General features: G+C 46.6%; 1 protein-coding gene across 1 annotated transcript in view; it reads left to right on the forward strand.

Moving 5' to 3' along the window:
* The window catches only part of csmd2 (CUB and Sushi multiple domains 2), an 807,040-nt gene that overhangs the window by 725,149 nt on the left and 59,438 nt on the right, over positions 1-22,453 (forward strand). The window contains exons 56-59 of the mRNA XM_085962435.1: positions 4,830-5,003; positions 5,715-5,788; positions 18,877-18,988; positions 21,844-22,023. Of these exons, the coding sequence (XP_085818561.1) occupies positions 4,830-5,003; positions 5,715-5,788; positions 18,877-18,988; positions 21,844-22,023 (540 nt within the window). The remainder of the gene's footprint in view (positions 1-4,829; positions 5,004-5,714; positions 5,789-18,876; positions 18,989-21,843; positions 22,024-22,453) is intronic.

Raw genomic sequence — 22,453 nt, forward strand, 5'->3', positions numbered from 1 at the left:
AGTTGGGCAGGCTGTCTCCACTCTGTGTTAAGCCTTCGGCTCTGCCACTCATCCCAAGAGGAACATTCACATGGTTATGCCCCGAAATAACACACATTCACATCACAGAAGCGAACAGCTACAGTTCACCAAACTATAGAATAAAATGAAGTGATTCCAATGAGCAGGTGCCAAAATACCTGTACACCTCAGCGTGCTCACAAGTCACCCAGAATGATTAATTAAACCAAGCCCCAAAAGGAAAATGCTCCAATCATGCAAGCTTCAAGCTTCCCTTTTGATCTTCAGTCATTTCCTGATATCTGGGATGTTCCATATACGGCAACACATACATTTTTCTTCATTGCAACAATAGATCTACTCCTGTTCAGCGATCCAGTGCTAAGGCTATCACATCTGTTGCTTCTGAGCTACTCCTGGAGCTCTTAGACATGGGTCACCAAACCCAAGGCCATGGGCCCAATCTAACCACTACCCAACTGAGCAACTTCTGATGGAAGAAAATGTGTTTTCTCCCCGTGGTGATCTAACCAGCTGACAAAGAGACCTAATAAATACCACCAACATTCTCAATGGGAGTGCTGCAGGTTAATACACAGCTCCTCCTTCTAACAGTGCTACACTGCCACCCCTCCGCCCGCCATTCCAGTCAGGACCTGCAATATTGTGGATTCCTGAAGCAGGTCCCAACTGTAGAGACAGAGAGAGAAAAAACAGTACTGTTGGAGGCAGGGCATACCTGTCAGCCCGTGTACATAGAATGATATATAAATGTGTGTCGCAGTGCTTAAAAAAGCACTTATCAGAATTTCAACCCTAGGAGTCCAATTTTCACAGGCCTAAAGGATAAGGAATGCCTACTTCAGTTTATTTTTGTTGGTTAAGCATTGTTTACTGATTGCTGCTGCATATTAGTATAGTTCAGGAGCAAAATGACTCCACATGAGTCCAACTCAGATGCTCTTGGCATTTGTGCCTTCAGGTCACCTGTGGTCATGTGACCTAATTGAACACTTTCAGATAAACAGCAGGCTCAGAACCCAGAACTGACTTTAGAAGTGTAAGAAGTCACACAACACCAGGTTATAGTCCAACAGCTTTATTTGAAATCACAAACTTTCGGAGCGCTGCTCCTTCGTCAGGTGAAGTGAAGAGATGCATATAGACACAGCTTATATAGTCAGAGAATAATGCCAGATGATTACAGGTAATCTTTCTAACTGCCATTTATCACACCTCGGCAGAGAGATAATCACAGCAATCAAAGGTGTGAATGGTGTCCAAACAGGTCAGTCAGGAAAACATTACATCAAAGAACAATGAGGTGGGGTCACAAGGGGTCAAATGTTGCAGATGCTGGGGTCTGTATGAAAAACAAAAACAAAAAACAGACAAAAAACATTTTTTTTGCTGGAAATCACAGCAGGTCCGGCCGCATCTGTGTAGAGAGAACAAGCCAACGACGACTCAAGTCTGGATGACCCTACATCAGGTGGGGTTGCATGTAGTGTAACATGAACCCAAGATCCCGGTTGAGGCCGGACCGGCTGTGATTTCCAGCAAAAAAAATGTTTTTTGTCTTTTTTTGTTTTTGTTTTTCATACAGACCCCAGCATCTGCAACATTTGACCCCTTGTGACCCCACCTCATTGTTCTTTGATGTAATGTTTTCCTGACTGACCTGTTTGGACACCATTCACACCTTTGATTGCTGTGATTATCTCTCTGCCGAGGTGTGATAAATGGCAGTTAGAAAGATTACCTGTAATCATCTGGCATTATTCCCTGACTATATAAGCTGTGTCTATATGCATCTCTTCACTTCACCTGATGAAGGAGCAGCGCTCCGAAAGCTTGTGATTTCAAATAAAGCTGTTGGACTATAACCTGGTGTTGTGTGACTTCTTACATTTGTTCACCCCAGTCCAACACCGGCATCTCCACACCATGACTTTAGAAGTGAGAGTGCAGCTCACCAGTAATGATTCATTCCATGCTCTACATCAGACCACTTTGTGAAGGGTGCTGTGTTCATTTTTGCTGGATGAAAACCGCTCCATTTCTGAACATTCCCCCCTGATTTAGGCATGGAATTGCCATAATAGAGGAGGGAGAGGATTTTGGCCAGGAATCCATTTCCACTCCTTTGTGGTCTTGGGGAAAGTCTGACAAGGGGCGCTGGATGCTTTTCTGCTCACCTGCCCCCCACTCCATCCTGATAATCACGTTTAGAGGCAGGACTGGAAGGATGCTGGGATTGCCCGCATACAGCAAGACCTGGACAACATTCAGGCTTGAGCTGATAAGTTGCAGGTAACATTCGCACCACACAAGTGCCAGGCAATGACTATCTCCAACAAGAGAGAGTCTAGCCACCTCCCCTTGACGTTCAACGGGATTACCATCGTCAAATCCCCCACCATCAACATCCTGGGGATCACCATTGACCAGAAACTTAACTGGACCAGCTACATAAATACTGTGGCTACAAGAAGGTCAGAGGATAGGTATTCTGCGGCGATTAACTCACCTCCTGACTCCCCAAAGCCTTTCCACTACCTACAAAGCACAAGTCAGGTGTGTGATGGAATACTCTCCACTTGCCTGGATGAGTGCAGCTCCAACCACACTCAAGAAGCTCAACACCATCCAGGACAAAGCAGTCCACTTGATTGGCACCCCATCCACCACCTTAAACATTCACTCCCTCCATCACCGGCGCACCATGGCTGCAGTGTGTATCATCTACAAGATGCACTGCAGCAACTCACCAATACTTCTTTGACAGCACCTCAAAACCCACGACATCTACCACCTAGAAGGATAAGGGTAGCAGGTGCATGGGAACCACCTCCAAGTTCCCCTGCAAGTCACACACCATCCTGACTTGGAAATAAGTCAGCGTTCCTTCATCATCACTGGGTCAAAATCCTGGAACTCCCTTCCTAACAGCATTGTGGGAACACCAATCCCACCACTTAAAATGTCCACATTTAAAATGGGCAGTTGCTGTCATCAGCCATAAAGCGATAACCATTAGCCAATTGCATTAACTTCAGTTTCAAAGTTGCTGTTTATAGCCCCTTAAGTACTCCATTTATTTTGGGCAGAAACAGCTGTGCTTACTCACCAGTTCACACCTCGCAGTCTTGATCTACAACATTCATGTTATATTCTTGGGAATACACAAGTTTGCAGGGCCATGAGCAACAGAATGTATTTCAAAATCCTGGAACTCCCTCCCTAACAGCACCATGGAAGCACCTTCACCACACGGACTGCAGTGGCTCAAGAAGGTGGCTCACCACCACCTTCTCAAGGGCAACTAGGGATGGGCAATAAATGCTGGCCTTGTCAGCGACGCCCACATCCCATTAATTAATTAAAAAAAATAAAGGTGCTGTGTTCATTTTTTGCTGGATGAAAACAACTCAATTTCTAAACACAGGGGCCTAGAAATTCCCCGATTTAGGCATGGAATTGCCATAATAGGGGAGGGAGAGGAATTTGGGCAGGAATCCATTTCCATTCCTTTGTGGTCTGTGAGAAATTCTGACAGGGCTGCTGGATGCTTTCTCTGCTCACTGTTTCCCCACTCCGTCCTGATAATTACATCTAGAGGCAGGACTGGCGGGATGCTGGGCTACCCCAGAATTCCTGCCAGTTCAACTCACCGCATGACCAACAGTAAGTATGGCTGCATGAAGCAGATGCACTTGCCATACAATGGTCATAAGTGGGCCCAACAATGCCACATCGCAATGGTAATTGCCATTAAGGAAAGCAGCAAGTTAACAGCAGAGCACTTTATAATACAGCCAGCACTTTAAATTTTGGACTTTGATAACAGGCCTGACTTGTCTGCACTCCCTGACAGAGCAGCAAGGTACCCGGCTGAAATCCTGGTGCTCTTGCAGGGCAGGAGCCTTAGTAGCATTGTAAGTGACATAGGTACTGCTTCTGTTATAAGTTTTCTATTTACTATCCTGGGCTCCCTATCAGAAATATGGTTAGATATTGGTCAATGAATACGTTTGAGACCACAAGGAGCTAAGACTCACTTATGAGAATAATATAACCAATAAAATCCAAAGTATCTAGAGTAAGGAAACAGAAAAGACCCAAAGACATAACGGGGACCTTACTGAGATATGTAAAATAGTAAAAAGTAAAGCTGAAAAATTACTTTTTATTAGACCAGAACATTAGAACAAATGGGCACAATCTCAAACTGGTAGAATACAAATTTGGACTGGTATCAGGAACTTCACACAAAGAGTGATCCGCTCATGGAATAGACTTCTGATTAATGTAGTAAATCATAAATCCTGACTTATTTAAGAAACACATGGTTGCTGTGATGGGAGACCAGAGGATTTTCTGGATGGATGAGCTAGGATGGGTTGAATGCCTGTTCTCGTCTGCTTCTACCTTGTAATCTTGTGATGTCACAGCGCAACTATTACACTATCTATGGCACCAAAAATGGTCTTCATATAAGGCACTGAGCACATGGTTGACATTATTAGATCCTTACAAAAGGATTAGTTTAAACTACGACTTTATACTTCCAGTGGATAATCCTTATTCGAATCATACCCCTGTGAGACTCTCATCACTTACTCCCTGATAGCCAATTCCCTTTCCTGATCATGGATGAGAAGTGCAAGCCCAGGTAAACCAATGCTTAAGACAGGTGGAACAATATATTTCTTAGCCCAGTCATGACCAAATAGTGGCCCAATGTACAATATCAAATATGGACATGTAAGTGATTGCGTTTTCTGACAACTGATTTTTGTCTTTCATCCATCGCTCTCCTACTCCAGCTGTGTTTTGCGGAGACCCAGGAACCCCAGCTCAAGGAAGGCGAGAAGACCGAGGGTTTACGTACAAATCCACTGTTTTCTTCACCTGTAATCCGCCGTTGGTATTAGTGGGATCGTCCCGAAGGCTTTGCCAGCCTGATGGCATCTGGAGTGGAACCCAGCCAACCTGTATAGGTAATTGATGGAAAACGTTACTCCGCTAAAATTTTATTCAGTGAGAGACTCAGCTTGGAGACCAAACATTGCCTGGGCCATATTGTGAAAATTGTGATACCAGCAGAAACGGATTGTTCAATGGGCTTACCAATAACTTTTTGTTACAGATTGTTTTTAAAAAAGGACCTTTTTCCTCCCATCTGTAAGTCCCTCAATGCCATTCAACACTACCTGACCAAGAAAGTGTGTAGGAAACATGTATCCAATGCGGAATATTCATGAGAGGGCCATGAGGTAACTTGCCTCTTACGATTTTCTGTACCCCCTCCTCTGAAGCAGTGCCTGGTCACTACTGAATCACTAAGCAGGAGTGAAGCAAGGGAACCGCATGGTCTGATTTTTCAAGTTTCCCTCCCTACCTATTGGGGAAGTTCGTCATCTTTACTGGACGCCTTCCTCTGACAGATCTGCTGAGATTGGAGTTTTTCCACATGAGGAATTATACTAATAATCACTATTCCATAACATGTTGGTACAATGGTGCCTTGGCCCACTGGTCCTTCAGTCTTTTAAATTGTAATACCCCACAGTTTCCCTGCAAAATCTAAATTTACCAGGCTGAGGCATAAAAATGAAAATTTGTTGTGCTTTATTATTCTTATATGTTTGTTGTTCAAATTTTGTGCTAAAATTGGATGGAACATTAACCTCATATTTGTTTCTCTGAAGATTCAACACATACCACTTGTGTTGACCCAGGTGTGCCCTTTTATGGAATACAGAACAATTCCCAAGGTTACCAGGTGAGTGGTACACTGATACAATTGCACCAAAATAAACCAGCCACTATTTACCAGTTCAAGAATAAGTGGCTGGCCTCACTAGCACTGCCACATTTTGTATTGGAGTATAAAGGTGGACAAGTGCGGCCAATTTAGAAAGAGAATCTCCCCATCAAGACCCTGTTAAAGTGGGAACCTCACCATCTGAATTAAAATGAGCAAATGCTATAAATTTTCCAACAGGTTAGTTCGCATCTCAATGAGAACGAAAAGTCAGCCTGTTAGTTTGATGCTCCTGATGAAGGGTTAAAAAAATAAGTTAGTAGTTTGGATGTGACCATTTACAAACAACAGCAAGTATTTATACATCAGCTTTAACATATTAAATATCCCACGGTGTTTAATAAAAGGAGAATACTTCACAGCTGAAGCATTCAATTATTTTTGTCTTTCAGTTGCTGCCTAAGCTGCTGTAAATTTGTAGCATTTTCAGTTTTTATTTCACTGTCTGGTACTGCACAGTGACTTTTCTTTTAGTTATTCATTCTCAGGGTGTCATTCACAAGGCTGGTATTAATTGCTCATCCCTGGTTGTCCTTGAGAAGACGTTAGTGGGCCACCTTTAACCACTGCAATGTGTGGGGTGAAGCTGTTATTATTTGTAGTGATTGTAATACAACTGAGGGGCCTGCTAGGCCAACTCAGAAGGCAGTTAAGAGGCGATCATGTTGGTTTGGGACCAGAGTCACATATAGGCCAGACCAGGTAAGGACGGCAGGTTTCCTTCTCTAAAGGACATTAGTGAACTAGTTGGGTTTTTACGACAATCTGACAGTTTCACGGTCACTGTCAGCTTTATACTTCCAAATTTTTTTAACTGATTTCAAATTCTCAAACTGTGGTATTTGAACTTGCATTTTCTGGATTATTAGCCCAGGCCTCTGGATTAGAATCTCAGTAACATAACCACTATTCCACCTTACTGAGCATAATAATTGTGGAGGTAGGTCTATCAATAAATACATCGGGGGGGGGGATTTTGTGAATGGGGGCGCATTGGAGGCGGGACTGCTGCTTGCCGGGTTTTAGTCCCGCCTCCATCGATTTGTGGCCAACCCATGCTATTTTTCCTTGATTGACCTTGTTAATCCTGCCCAGCGGGCTTAGCAGGCCAATTAAGGGAAAGCCGGTTGCAGAGCATGTCAACGTATGACGTTTGACAGATGAATTGTCATTGTTTGACAACTCTGTGAAGCTGTCAAACAGTGACATTCTCTGCAATTTGATGAGGTCTTGCATACAAGACCTCATCAACCTTCTTTCTTTTATAGAAATTAGATGGTTGTTGCATCTGAGAATGCAACGGCCATCTCTCATCTGCAACATGGAAGTCCGAGACTCCGCATACACACCGACAGAAGCCTACAGGAAGTAACAAAGGTAAGTACACTTTTAAAAACGCTTTGCACTTACCTCAGATACTCACCTCTACACTGCTGCACCCATCACTTACCTTCACACCACACTTTTGCACCCCGACCCCCGCAGACCCAGTACTCACCTCGCAGTGCTGGTGGGGTTTGGAGCTTTCGGGAAGCCCGCACTTGTGAGGGCAAAAGGGAGATTATCCTATTTTCTGCCTGTTAACTACCTGTTAACAGGCAGCTAATAGGCTTTAATCCCTTCCTGCCTCCAAGGAGATGGGACCCGGCGCGGGACGGCTACCCGCCTCCTAGGAAGATGGCATGGAGGCGGGTTGGGCACCCGCCCCCAAATTCTGCCATTTTCCCAGCAGTCCCGCCTCCATACTGCCTCCCCAGGGCTGGCAAAATCGCCCCCATCATCCTTGTAACAAAATTCTATGGAAAAACAACAATCTTCATTTGTCGGCAATGTTTTGAGTATTGTGCTTCATTTGCATTGTCCCACATGCCATCTGTCATTGCACCCTTGCTGAGCTCCTTTTCTGCCACTATCTTATGTTCCTGCCCCATTCCCCTCCTTGGTGCTTACAGTTTTCACTAATCTCCTTGGGGTTTGACTTCTTCAAATTCCTCCCCATGTGTGTGATAGCTCCCCCTCACCCCAGTGAGTCTTCCCATGCCCTTAGATCTCTCTCTCTCCCCATCTGCCCATCTTCTCCGCATTGTCCTGAAAAACATTAGCCCAGATTTTGCGTTGAGAATAAGAGTGAGGCTAACAGCGCTTACCGTTATGATGGAGTAAATCAGACAGCAACTTTGGAGCATGCACGTGTGCAGTTAAACACAGAAATCCGTAAGTTGTTGTCCGAGTTACCATACTCCTCCACGGGCTGCGCTATAACAGTACCTCGCCGATAGACTCGGCACTGAAATCCATGTAAGGGCATGAAGTTGCGGTACATACCCACTAGATACCCACTAAATGTGGCAAAAAATGTTAGGGCTGGTGTATTCAGGTGTAAGTGCATTTTTACCAGTGTGATAAGTCATAATTACTGCCAAGCAACCTCTCTGGCCCTGAAAATTTAATTAAAATGTGTGGCGTCTCATGTTGGAGATTTAAAAAAAAATTAAAATGTAATTTTTTTAAAAACTTTTTCTGTCTCTTTTATTTCTCTCTCTTAATCCCATCCTTCTTCCCCTCTCTTTATTTCACTTTCTGTACATGATTTAAATCTAATTTATACTTCCTGGTTTGTACTCTACATGTCTCAGTGAGGAGTCTTCAATCTGATTGGTTGAAGAGCCACGCCATTGCTTGTCCTGCTCACGCATGCCGCGCTGAATCAGACGCCTGATGACAGCAAGTTGCCACTCAAAAGCCCACAAAACTCTGTGGACAGCTGTCATTGTAGTGAACGGCGAGCGTCGTTCCTTCCCTGCTGACTACAAAATCCGGGCCATTATTTCTCTTTCAAGCATGGCCCTAGAAGTGCGCATTGACATGCTTGGTCTAACTTAAATTTTATTCACTGATGGTGATTCTTACAGAGACCACCTCACCAGCAATAAATCCTACCATAACCCACACACACATTCCCATGGAGGCAGCTTGGCACTTAGCTCATCTGGGTGTGTCTCCATACTCCTGTGACATTTACACCAAACCTATATACCCTTCCGCCCTTCTTGCAATATTTACTGCACCCCCTCCACAGACCTCTTGCTGCATTCTTTACCAAAAGCTATTTCTTTCTATCACTCAGTCTTTACACTGAATGACTTCTAATCTTTGGGGACGTTAGCCTGCATTTCACCTTGTCTGTTCAGCCCACAGATTCTCATCATCACGCTAAGTATTGATTACAAACAGGATCATTTCCAATCAGTTCCTCATCCCTTTTCCCTTTCAGATGCCCACAATCCAGTCTCTCCTGCCTCTTTTAAATATCTATTCTAACTCCTTTATAATTACCTGTAACATTTGCATATTGAATTATCATTGCCCCGCAGGCAACTGTAAGGAATACCTATTATATTCACATGTGATCACATGCTGAGTTGTCATTGGCCTGCAGGCATCTGTAAGGACTGCTAGTGTTTTGGAAGACCCAGACTAGGGGTCCTAACTCCATCTTGTCCCCACTGTGCTGTATGAGTAAGTTCACAGACCTAATGCTTCATAAAAGAGTTAAACTGTAATACTCCGTTGTCCTGCAATTTATTGGCCCAGAACTTGGTGTCGGGGGCTTGCCGCGTGTGCAAGCCCCCGATCTGCACTCACCCTGCGCGCTGACATCTGAAGCCCGGGCCTGCTTGCATTTCCTGTCACCGGCCCGGTTCAGATGTCAGCGCGCAGTGCTTACCTGATCCAGCGGCGTAGTTAGTGCGATGTGCCGGCTGGGATCAGGTGAACACTGTACAACCAATCAGGGGAGGGGAAGGTTCATTCATGAGTTTGAGAGGAAGAACTGTCAAACTCATGAAAACTACGGGGGCCCAAAACACTATTTAAACTTTAAATAAAAATTTAAAAAACATCCCAATCATTAAATTAAGTATAAATAAGTTAAAAAAAATAATTTAAACAATAATTTTTTTAAAAAAAATAAATTTTTAATAAAAAGGGCCTAAAGCTAAACTTACCTTATTGTAGATTCTTTAAAATAATAAACCTGTGGAAGAAAAAATTCTAAACTGCAATAAAACATCACTTACCTGTAAAAATAAATACTTACGTGTGCTTTTTACAAGCGTAAAGACCGGAGGCCTTTACACATGCGCAAATCCCCCAAAACAGAGGAAATCCAAGACGCACGCGCTGCCCCCTACAGCGCACGCGCTAGCCTCTTCACCTCTTGGGTTGGAGGAGAGGAAATGCCGGTTTTCAGCGCATGCGCTGTGCATGCTGAAAACCGGCATTTCCTCTGGCCAGACGCATGAGTACCCCTTCCGTGCTCACGCGTTTGGGGAGGAATTACTGCCCCATTATTTTTGTACAAAGTGTGCAAAACAAGACATTACCCTCTCAAACTCTCAAGTACCACCACCCAGTATTGATGCTTCCCTATCGACAGTCAAATTCAAGGCCGACCACAAACTCCTCTCTCTCCCTTCCACCTCCAAGATTCCTCCAACCTCCATCACCTGCACACTTTATCTTCACCTCTGTATGTCTGGCTGCAATTCCATCAACCACTGTGAGTGTTGCACAACTTTGATGTCCTGTTGAGCTCTGAACTGAACTTTTTTCCCCACGTCTGATCCGCCATCACAGATTGCATTCTTCCACGTTCAAAAATGTTCTCTTCCACACAAAGTCCTGTGCAGGCCCTAACCCTGACCCCCGCCCCCACCCCACCCCACCCCCCAGCCCTGATGAATACTTGCTAGGTTCCACTGGTTCCCTGTGCTGACGTCCTCTTTAAATCACTTCATGACCTCACTGCACTCTGTAATGCATATACCTTTAAGGGGGGAACTACTTTTACAGCTCATGCATACTGTAGTACCGGCAGTGACCACACCTGTATATAGCACTGAGTAGTAATCTGTACAGTTCAGTTCCAGAGTGAGCCATGTTGAGTAAACACCTGTTGTACCGTTCTCCTGCAACCTTGTGTCTTACTACTGACGGACACAACATTGGCGATGAGGCATATTCGATCCTACCTGCAACTCTGCATCACCTCCCAGGGATTCGTTCCTGGAGACCAGTAGATTGGAGGTCAAGGCCAGAGACACGAGCGTCGACCACGGGCAACCACCCAGTCATCCAGCAGAGACTCGAGAATTGCGGGGGAGGCTGTTGAGAGCCAGGCTTGGCTTTCCAGTCGCGGTGGTCCAGCGAAACGGGCTGGCAACAGGTAGTGCGCAGACCCTTCCCGGACAGCGGCGGGCTAGAGCCCGACCGAGCGGCACAGCAAAGGGCCAAGCAGTGTCGACGGGAGATAGAGAGAGAGGGCAGAGCGCACAGGGCGCAGCCGGTGTTCAGGGGTCGAGCAGCGTCGAGGAGAGGGAGAGAGACGCGCAGAAACCTGCGAGGTGCCGCCATTGCCACGAGGACCGCAGAGAGCGGCGTTGGCAGCAGCGCAGGAGAAGCGCGCGAAACCTACAGGGCGCCACCATTGCCACGAGGACCGCCGAGAGCGCCGTTGGCAGCAGCGAGGGAGGAAGGAAAGCGCGGGAGACGCCATTTTAAGCCATTTTAAACCACACCCAAAATGCCGAAGAGTGGCAGTATCACCGCATTTGACAATGAAGTCAAAGGTTGGACTACATATGTCGAACGAATAGAGGTATACTGCAAGGCAAATGAGGTGTCAGATGACAAGAAAGCGCTGGTATTGTTAAATTTAATGGGTGCAAAGATGTATGGCTTATTACGAAATCTAGTAACCCCAGCGAAGCCAGTGGAAAAGAGTTTTGGAGACATAGTGACGATACTACAGGAACACTTAAACCCCACACCGCTGCTGATAGCAGAAATATTTCAAGTTTCACAAACGGAACCAGCATAAGGATGAAAGCAATGCTGAATATTTAACAGAACTGCGCAAACTATCGAAACACTGCCAGTTTGGAACGGGACTGGCAGACACCTTAAGGGACAAGTTTGTGTGTGGGCTTCAAAGTGAAAGAACCCAGAAACGGCTTTTATCTGAAAAGGACCTCACGCTGGACAAGGCTTTCAGCATTGCGGTATCATATGAAGCAGCAGCACGGGGCGCTGCAGAGATACAACAGAGACCGCAAGAATATGGCACAAACAAAATGTCATACAGAACAGAGAAGTGCTATTGCTGCGGCAGAACACACGACCACAATGATCGCTGGTTCAAAGACAAAGTGTGCAGACAGTGTGGAAAAGTAGGACACATAGCACGAGTCTGCAGGTCGGGAAAGAAAACCAGCAATAAGAAATCTCCAAAAGAAAAGTACAAGTAGGTACATAAGGTGACAGAGAATAGTTCAGACAAACAAAAGAGTGATACCGACTCTGAAAGCAGGGAGCTGAGTTGTCTGAAACTACATAATGTGATCAAAACGGAGGATCACCGAACAATTTGGGTCACTCTCAAGATAGCAGGAGTCCAGGTAAAAATGGAATTGGACACAGGATCAGCCCTAACAGTCATAAACCGACGGGACTACGAGCGGCTATTCTCACACATACCCTTGAGAGACACAAAAATTATTTTGAAGACGTACACGGGGCAAAAAGTCTACCCCAAAGGAAAAATAAGGGTGACCGTTATATATAACAGTAAGGAAACACCAAAACTGGACCTGTATGTATTGCAAGATGGAAAACCACCATTACTGTGACGTGAATGGATCCGGAAAATACAGCTGGATTGGCATTCCATACAAGCAATGACTGTGGCTGCCAAAAAGGATGATGACGTCACACCTGGGCGACTGTCAAAGATCCTAACCGTCACGCAAGAAGTGTTCCAGCAAGGACTCGGAACACTAAAAGGCATGACAGCAACAATTAAAATCGAAGAAAACGCAAGCCCAAAAATGTTTTAAGGCCAGACCGGTACCTTATGCGATCCGCCCAGCCGTCGAAGCAGAGCTGGAGTGTTTGGAACGTTCAGGAGTACTGTCCAAGGTAGACTGGAGCGAGTGGGCTACACCCATCATCCCTGTGATAAAAAAGTCGTTGAGCAGCACGCCTGGGGAACCAAGGAAGGTTCGCATCTGTGGGGACTTTAAGGTAACAGTGAACCCAGTCCTTCACACCGTGCAATATCCACTTCCGCAGATTGAAGATATTTTTGCCTCGCTATCTGGAGGGAAACGCTTCATTAAGATTGATCTGGCCCAGGCGTATCTGCAAATGGAGGTAGAAGAAGCATCAAAAAAATACCTCACAATCAACACCCATAAAGGTCTCTACCAATACAACCGGCTGGTATTCGGGGTAGCATCAGCTCCGGCTATTTGGCAAAGGGCAATGGAACAAGTCCTGCAAGGGATCCCAGGGACCCAGTCTTATTTGGACGACATCCTGGTCACGGGCGAAAATGACAGTGATCACTTCGCCAACCTGGAGCAGGTGCTCACTAGATTGAAGGAATATGGGCTCCGAGCTAACCGCCCCAAATGCGAGTTTTTAAAAAAACAGATCTCGTATTGTAGCCACGTTATCGATAAAGAGGGTTACATAAGTCCCCAGAAAAGATTGAGGCAGTAGTCAAGGCTCCAGCACCGGAAAACGTGTCACAACTGAGGTCGTTCCTCAGGCTGATAAACTACTACAATAAGTTCTTGCCAAATTTGTCTACAATGCTACACCCACTGAACACCCTACTGCAAACTGGAGTGCCATGGAAGTGGAGTGACGAATGTAAACAAGCTTTCCAGAAGAGCAAAACACTAATCACACCGAAAGAGGTATTAGCCCATTTCAACCCAGCACTACCAATTCGGTTGGCGTGTGATGCGTCACCCTACGACATTGGAGCGGTGCTGTCGCACAAATTCTCGGACAGCTCAGAGAGGCCAATAGCCTTTGCGTCACGATCACTAACCTCAGCCGAGCGTAACTACGCCCAGATTGACAGGGAGGCCCTCAGCCTAGTGTGGGGAGTGAAAAAGTTCAATCATTATCTGCACGGGCAGAAATTCACCTTGCTGACGGATCACCAGCCTCTTGTCTCCATTTTTAATCCGAAGAAGGGCGTTCCGGTGATGACTGCGCAACGACTATAAAGATGGTCACTCTTTCTAGAGGCGCACCACTATGAGATTGAATATAAGGGCACGAAACAGCATGGAAATGCTGATGGGCTATCACGCCTGCCACTGCCTGCTGCGGAGGAAGCACCAGCAGTGGATCCTGTCGAAATATTTCATTCGACTATAGTTGAATACCTACCGGTAACTAACGCTCGTATAGAAAAGGAGACCCGAAATGACCCGACACTGTCTCGGGTATATGATTTGACGGTGAAGGGATGGCCAGCACATGGCGACTCACTGTTGCCAGCATTCTCGACAAGAAGAGAACAGCTGTCAGTGTGCCGGGGGACCTTGATGTGTGGATCCCGAGTGGTAATTCCACCCAAGTTAAGGGATAGAGTGCTCAATGAGCTTCATGAGGCTCATCTGGGAGGGGTAAAAATGAAAAGCCTTGCCAGGGCTTATGTGTGGTGGCCGGGAATCGATAAACAAATCGAGGACCTGACCAAGAGCTGCTCAGGATGCCAGAAAGTCCAAAATGCACCACCACATGCCCCTCTACACCCATGGGAGTGGCCCTCATCTCCATGGCAACAGGTGCATATTGATTTTGCTGGTCCATTCATGGACTCAATGTTCTTAATAGCCGTGGATGCGCACTCGAAATGGCCTGAGGTCATCAAAATGTCCTCCACCACCACGGAGAAAACTATTGCAGTCCTACGGACCATTTTTGCCAGGAACGGCTTGCCAGAACAAATTTGCTCCGATAACGAGCCACAGTTTGTGTCCGAAGAGTTCCGGAGGTTTATGAAGAAGAATGGGGTAAGGCATTACACATCCGCCCCGTATCATCCAGCCACAAATGGATTGGCTGAGAGCTTCGTACAAACCTTTAAGAAGGCAATAAAGGCTATGTACAATGACAACATTCTGCTGCAGCATAAGGTGGACAATTTCCTGTTCACCTACCGGAATGCGACACATGCCGTCACCAACCAGGCCCCGGCCATGATGTTCTTTAACCGAAGGTTAAGATCTCGCCTGGATTTGCTCAGACCAAACGTACGAAGAGATGTTGAGAGTAAGCAATTCCAGCACATCCATGAGAAGCCAACAAGGAGCTTCAATGTAGGGCAACCAGTCTTGGCCCGCGACTACCGAACAGAAAAATGGCAGCCTGGAACGATATGCACACGGCAGGGCCCACTAATGTACACAGTGGACGTTGGGGAGAACATCGTGAGATGCCATGCTGACCAGATCCTAGAGTCACAGGAACAAGTCAACCCCATGCCTCGCCCATACGGACCTGGTGAGGAACCCGACGTACAGGTCGCATCTACCCCAGAAACAGTAGCATCGGAAGCTGATGACCCAACCGACGACAGGGTGCCAGAATCGCCTCTGCACCAAGAGCGAGACACTCTGGAAAGGCGCTATCCAGAAAGGATCAGGAAGCCTCCCCAAAGACTGAATATATAAATGGACTATTTTCAGCGAACGTTGTATGTTAAAAGTGTTAATTGTAATTAGTTTGATATTTAATTGTTAAATGAGTGTTATGGTACTGTTAATCTAAAAGGGGAGGAATTGTAATGTATATACCTTTAAGGGGGGAACTACTTTTTACAGCTCATATATACTGTAGTACCGGCAGTGACCACACCTGTCTATAGCACTGAGTAATAATCTATATAGTTCAGTTCCAGAGTGAGCCACGTTGAGTAAACACCTGTTGTACCGTTCTCCTGCAGTCTTGTGTCTTACTGCTGACGGACACAACACACTCTATCTGAGCAATCTTCTGCAGTCATACCTCCCTGCCCACACCCTGCTTTCATCTCACTTCATTTTGCTATTTGTTCCCCTACCCCTCCTCGCCACCAGTGGAGGCAAATCATTCAGTCACCATGGCCTCGTCCTCGCCCTCTGGAATTCTTTCTCCAAACCACTTTGCCTCACTATCGCCCTCCCTGCTTTTAAATGCCTCCTAAATACCCAGCTATTCAACTGTGCCTTCAATCTCTTCCTCCACCTGGTCCAGATTTGTCCACCTCTTCCTTGTGTGCAGTATTTTTGGTCACTCTTTTCCATAAGTAGCATGATATCAGAGCAGGAATGCTCATGTGCTGATTTTAACCTAGATGTAATGTTAATGACATCACATGGCTTCAAGTCATGGACCACACAAACATAGGGGGAATGTTAACCGCAAAAAACAGGTGGGTTGGGGTCAGGTGAGAGGTTAAAATGTTAAAAAATGGAATGCCGACCCCAACCCATCTCCTTCCAGTTTTAACGGAGGTGGGAAGGGCACATATTAACTATTATACTGAGGCTCTGTGCCTCATTTGGAAGCTCTATTTTTAATTTAACTTTGGCTGGCTGGGTTTCCCAGGCCTTGGGGAACTTGCCAGCTGAAGGAAGGTGAGGACTGCTGGATCCAGGCAGTAAGTGCCTTTCCACTTACCTGCTGGATTGAGTGTTTCTGCCTCGCCAATCCTCCACGATCGGACATTCCCCCCACCCTTCCGATTTCCCTCCGAGGCCTCCGACAGCCCCCCCCCCTCCGACCTCCAGCCCCCGACCTCACCTCCAACGATCTGGCCCCTGACCTCCGCTCCAACAAGGGCTATGGTAGCACAGTGGTTATGTTACTGGACTAGTAATCCAGAGGCCCGAACTAATAATTGGCAGATGTGAGTTCAAATCCCACCATGGCAGCTGGGGAATTTAAGTTCAGATAATTAAATAAATCTGGAATTAAAAAGCTAGTCTCAGTAATGGTGATCATGAAACTACCGGATTATCATAAAAACCCAACTGGTTCACTAACATCCTTTTGGGAAGGAAATCTGCCATCCTTACCTGGTCTGGCCTATATGTGACTCCAGACCCACAATGTGGTTGACTCTCAACTGCAGCACTGTGGGAGTACCTCTCCACCACCACCTTCTCGAGGGCAATTAGGGATGGGCAATAAATGTGGTCTTGCCAGCGACTCCCATGCTCTGTGAACAAATAAAGAAAAAAGAAAAACCGCCCCCGGCCTCCCTTCCAACGATCTGGCCCCGACCTTCTCTCCAACGATCTGCAGCCCCCGGCTTCCCTTCCAACGATCTGGCCCCGACCTTCACAGAATCACAGAATCACAGAAACCCCACAGTGCAGATAGAGGCCATTTCGGCCCATCGAGCCTGCACCGACACATATCCCACCCGATCCCCGTAACCCCTACACCAACACGTAACCCCACGTATTTAATCCCCCTAACACTAAGGGTCAATTTATCATAGCCAATCAACCTAACCCGCACATCTTTGGACTGTGGGAGGAAACCGGAGCACCCGGAGGAAACCCACGCAAACACGGGGAGAATGTGCAAACTCCACACAGACAGTCACCCGAGGCCGGATTTGAACCCGGGTCCCTGGCGCTGTGAGGCAACAGTGCTAACCACTATGCCAACATTCTGCAGCCCCCGGCCTCCCCTCCAATGATCTGGCCCCGACCTTCTCTCCAACGATCTGCAGCCCCCGACCTCCCCTCCAACGATCTGGCCCCGACCTTCTCTCCAATGATCTGCAGCCCCCGACCTCCCCTCCAACGATCTGGCCCCGGCCTCCCCTCCAATGATCTGCAGCCCCCAGCCTCCCCTCCAACGATCTGGCCCTGACCTTCTCTCCAACGATCTGCAGCCCCCGACCTCCCCTCCAACGATCTGGCCCCGACCTTCTCTCCCATGATCTGCAGCCCCCGACCTCCCCTCCAACGATCTGGCCCCGGCCTCCCCTCCAACGATCTGCAGCCCCCGGCCTCCCCTCCAACGATCTGGCCCCGACCTTCTCTCCAACGATCTGCAGCCCCCGACCTCCCCTCCAATGAGCTGGCCCCGACCTTCTCTCCAAGGATCTGCAGCTCCCGGCCTCCCCTCCAACGATCTGGCCCCGACCTTCTCTCCAACGATCTGCAGGCCCCGGCCTCCCCTCCAACGATCTGACCCCGACCTTCTCTCCAAGGATCCAGCCCCCCGCCTCCCTTTCAACAATCCGGCCCTTGACCTCCCGTCCAATGATCCAGCCCCCGACCTTCTTTCTCAAGGATCCGGCTCCGACCTCCGCTCCAACGATCCGGCCCCCGATCTCCCCGATGATCCCTTCCTCCCTCAGCCTCCCCTCCCCCCAACAGCCAACCACCCTTCCATCTGGCTGGTTACGGGCGGGAAACAGAGAATCAAAATGCTAATCAGGCCCTGCCATTAAATTCAGCAGGGCCTGAGGGAAGCCCATTCTCCTGGGTTTCCCGACCATATTCCAGCCCCCACTCCCGTTCCCTATCCTCCTCCAAATATAAATTCCAGCCATATATGCTCATGTGTTTTGATAAAAAATACTCGCGGAAGTGATTTTGCTGTGTGTTGTACTCCAAACAGATGGTTATTACATCTGAATGGAAGCGGCACATTTAAAGCACTGTGGGGATTGTCATTAGATGCTCACCAGAGATGGAGGACTTTCTGCTCAGGTGATCTTTATTAAGGGAAATTGCTTGTGTTTTCACAAGGGGATGATCTTGGCACCAGTTTCATTGTCATTATGCCAAATGAAAGTGAAACAGTGACAGAAAGAAATGCTGATAACTTTTCAACAGTGATGATCCCCTTTAAGACCAGTTTAATTGCAAACAAGAATTTAGAGTTAATTACCTGAGGCAATCCATTGTTTTATGATGCAGGGGAGCCTCATCATTAGAAACCTCTCACTGTAAGAAATCTTTCTCTCTGGTCCTGGTAAAAGCATCAGTGAAAGAATTCATGCCTTACAAGTTTTAATCTCATGTAAGGAGCTCCTTGAGATTGTAAAAACATGGCTCCACTATGTTCAGTCACATTATGAAAAATGTACATTTCTAAATTGGATGGATTTTTTAAACCTCCATTTATCATCTGAGCATCTGGTTTATTAAAATATAAATGTGTTCCCTCTGAGACAGGTTGGAAGTACAGTGAGCTTCAAGTGCCAGAAAGGCTATCTTCTTCTTGGATCCACCACACGCGCATGTCTTGCCAATCTTACCTGGAGTGGCACTCAGCCAGAATGTATTCGTAAGTCCTTTTTTTCGTGTCTTGGTTAAATTTCAGCATTCAGTGGAATTTGTTGTAAGTTCACACTCTTCGTGAACTAATAATTTTACTACCAGGAAATGAAAAACAAATTATCTCAAGCATACTGCTGGTTGAGTGCCATCAAGCAGTGCTGCAGTGTGTCAAAACATGGGCAATTCCTTGGCCCAGAAATTCCGTTCGCAGCCCTCCCGCGGGCTTGCTTTTACAGGCGCAAGAATTGTAAGTGTTTTCTGTGGGCGGAGGGCTCCAGGGCAAGCGCCCGATCTGCCAAGAGCGTTCTTGACAGATCGGAAATGTCGGTTTCCAGCGCATGCGCAGTGCATGCCTGAAACCGGCATTTCCGATGTCCCTACGGGAGAGTACACAGCGTACAGAATTTCTGCCTCCTTATGTTTAGCACAGAATAAATTTGTGATTTCAACTAAATTGTCGGCCCAAGAAATCAGGAGTCTGTCCATTTCCTTTTTTGAATGGCCTAGGAAGTCGATGCTTCTCATTCTGAGAAAGCATCTCATTTGCAGCTGAAAACAATAATGTACATATATGTCTTGTGAAACTAACCCTTGTGGCTGCTGGTGCACAGGAAGACATGAAAAAAACATATTGAGGTCTCAGAGGGCAAGTGTAAGCTTTCTCCTGACCTAATGCGTTCCACAGCAACATTGGTTCAGCATGGCACTGAGCCTGTGCCCTGCTATGGCTTTCGCGTGGCTCTGGTAGCATTGTCATGTTTTCCTGCCAGCTTGCTATAAAGTTATAGGACAGGTTTTGCACCAGGGTCTTTGCCATCTTCTCATATAAGGAGTGATGCACAGCAAATAGGAGAGGACCTCACCAAGAGGAAAAATGAATGAGAGAGTTTGGGCTGATGTTCTCTGTGCATTGTTCCTGAAAAACGATTTCACTGGAGTGGAGAGTGGAGTGTTTGTCCCTTGAGTAGGCACAAGCGAGGCCATCCAATGCAAATGAGGCAGAAGGGATCTAATGCCCCATTTTGCTCTGGCAATGCTGGGTGGGTGTCCACTCAATGGAAAGCCAAAGTCAACTATGTCCAGCATTGATCAGAAGGAGTAGGCCGCAAGAAGATGGAACTGGGAATAAGGTAGATTGGCCTAGAAATTGGAGAACGCAGGAAACCTGCCGGTGACGGCGGCAGCCAAGGATAACGGCCACCGGCCAAGAGAGCACGAGCAGTAATGGTATTTTGGTACTGCCTGCTCATTAACATCAGCGTGGCATTGATTTTCTGGTGTAACACGCTCTTTGCAGCGCTAATCTCAGGAGGAGGCCAAAGGTTGCCTCTGTCTCCTGCTCGCAGTGTAGGGGAGCGGGGAAGAAAGGAGCGACCCGAACAGTTGTTTCAAAAATATCAGCTGCCACCCGATATTTATGGATTTTCTAATAGTTTATGAATTGAATGCATCTGCGTTCTTTGTAACACTAATCTTTCCCAATGGTTACTCTTGAAAGTGTTTAAATGTGTAGTCATCATGGCAGCTTTTAGTGGATCTTGCATACTTGACACAAAATCCTTATTTGATAAATAATTGGCTATGGAAGTTTGAATAAATTATTTATAATTCCTTAAAATCTTAAGCAATTGAATCCAGATTTGCTAGGGGGTGACGCTCTGGTGATGCTATCATAAAAATAAAAGCTCTTATCCGAGATCATCTTCAGTCATTGCAATGGAGTTCACCCATTGATTTACACTGACCCACAAACAATGTAGGCCTCCCAGAAAGCTGCCAGAAAATGCACCCCACTCCTCCCCCCACCCCCTACCACTGATGGGCAAAAAACGAAAGTTTGAAAGAAGGAGCTTCAAGGTCCGGTATCCATCTGAGGTGTTTTCCACTTGTCAGCCTCCATCCCCGTAAGTCCTGCCAGAGTCTGCATGGCCGTTAACGCTGCTGAAACACCTTTTAGCGGCAGCATGCACTGGCATGATTCAGAGTGGACAGCAATGGGAGCGGCAAAATCCAAAATGAATGAGCTGGCGTCAACTCGGCGTTGCGCGCCAATTGATGTCACGCTCCAACTCATTAAAAAACTTTTGCCGATCGCAGGCAACCACAGCTCTGCCGAAAATGGCGGCTGCCGCAGGACCCACCACCAGCTGGCCGAAGAGCGCCGGCCACTGTTTTTTCACCATTTCATTGCGGTAACGGGTGGCGCAAATCACCCAATTTTCTAGACCAGTGGTTTTTCTTCCATTTACACCATCTTTGGAGCTGAAGGACTTTTGGTGCTGTTTTTGGACAGGAGCCAAAAGGCCCCCCCCCGTTCCCATTGCTGCAGTGCAGCAGCGGCTGAATTTCCTCCCCTGCTTGCAGTCACTCGACCTATCTGGGGGTGGGGTTAGCCTGCGTTGAAGGATTGTCTGGACTATTTAAATAGCCTGAATCCAGAAATATAGGTAGGTACAGGTCATTTTCAGGCAGAGCACAGTTCGGGTGTGCTTTACCTGACTAACGGCCAGATGAAAATGATTAAGGAGAATCAGACCCAATTTCTTTATAACGGAAAACAAATTTTGCAGTTCTGATAAATCTCAGTCAGTGTTCAACAAGTTAAATGTAAGACATGTATATCAGTATTGGTGTAATCTTGTATCCATGATCAAGTACAGGAGGCACCGACTGTTCTCTCTGCCCTGGTTGATGATAATTGCATATATAGTTGAAATGGCTGATCAAAACGCATGTTTTAAAGCTCTGAAGTTCCATCTAATTTGTTACCTACTGAACCTAAAAACAAACTCCACTTCATGTGCTGTCATTTTCCATCATGAGGTTTTCAGAATCATAAAAATACCTAAATTTGCTTTTAAGCTCACCACTGCAGACAACCCGAGACGCCTTCTCATGTGAATGTGGGATCCATCGATTTGCCTTCGCTGGGATACACTTTGATATACACGTGTCAGTCTGGCTTCTACCTTACTGGAGGGTCAGAGCATCGGACCTGCAGGTCTGATGGAAGCTGGTCAGGAAAACAGCCTCTCTGTTATGGTAAGCTCTTAACAAGGCCTGTTTGCTATATCTGTCGCTTGCATACAAATAGAGCCAGAGAATAAAGAGGGAACCTCACTATCAGCTGCGCCACTTGATCTAACAAGTAATTATGATTAACATCCATTTGGATTTGTTTCTGTTCTAAAATATTTTTACCCAAGTAGTGAATGTTAATAATTTCATTTGGGGGGGACAGAGGTTTGACTGAAATAGTTACTCGACATTGTGAGGGTGGTGAAAAGTTATTAGCTGAGCTTCAGTTATTGTCACATGGTGCCTCAGTGATTATGTCATTTGGTGGAGATGTTGGTTGGTGCCTCCGTGATTGTGTCAAGTGGTGCCTCAGCGATTGTGTCACATGGTGCCTCAGCGATTGTGTCACATGGTGCCTCAGCGATTGTGTCAAGTGGTGCCCCAGTGATTGTGT

Source organism: Somniosus microcephalus, chromosome 20, assembly GCF_052327205.1.
Source record: "Somniosus microcephalus isolate GS21.2 chromosome 20, FLI_Smic_1.0, whole genome shotgun sequence".
NCBI lineage: Eukaryota > Metazoa > Chordata > Chondrichthyes > Squaliformes > Somniosidae > Somniosus > Somniosus microcephalus.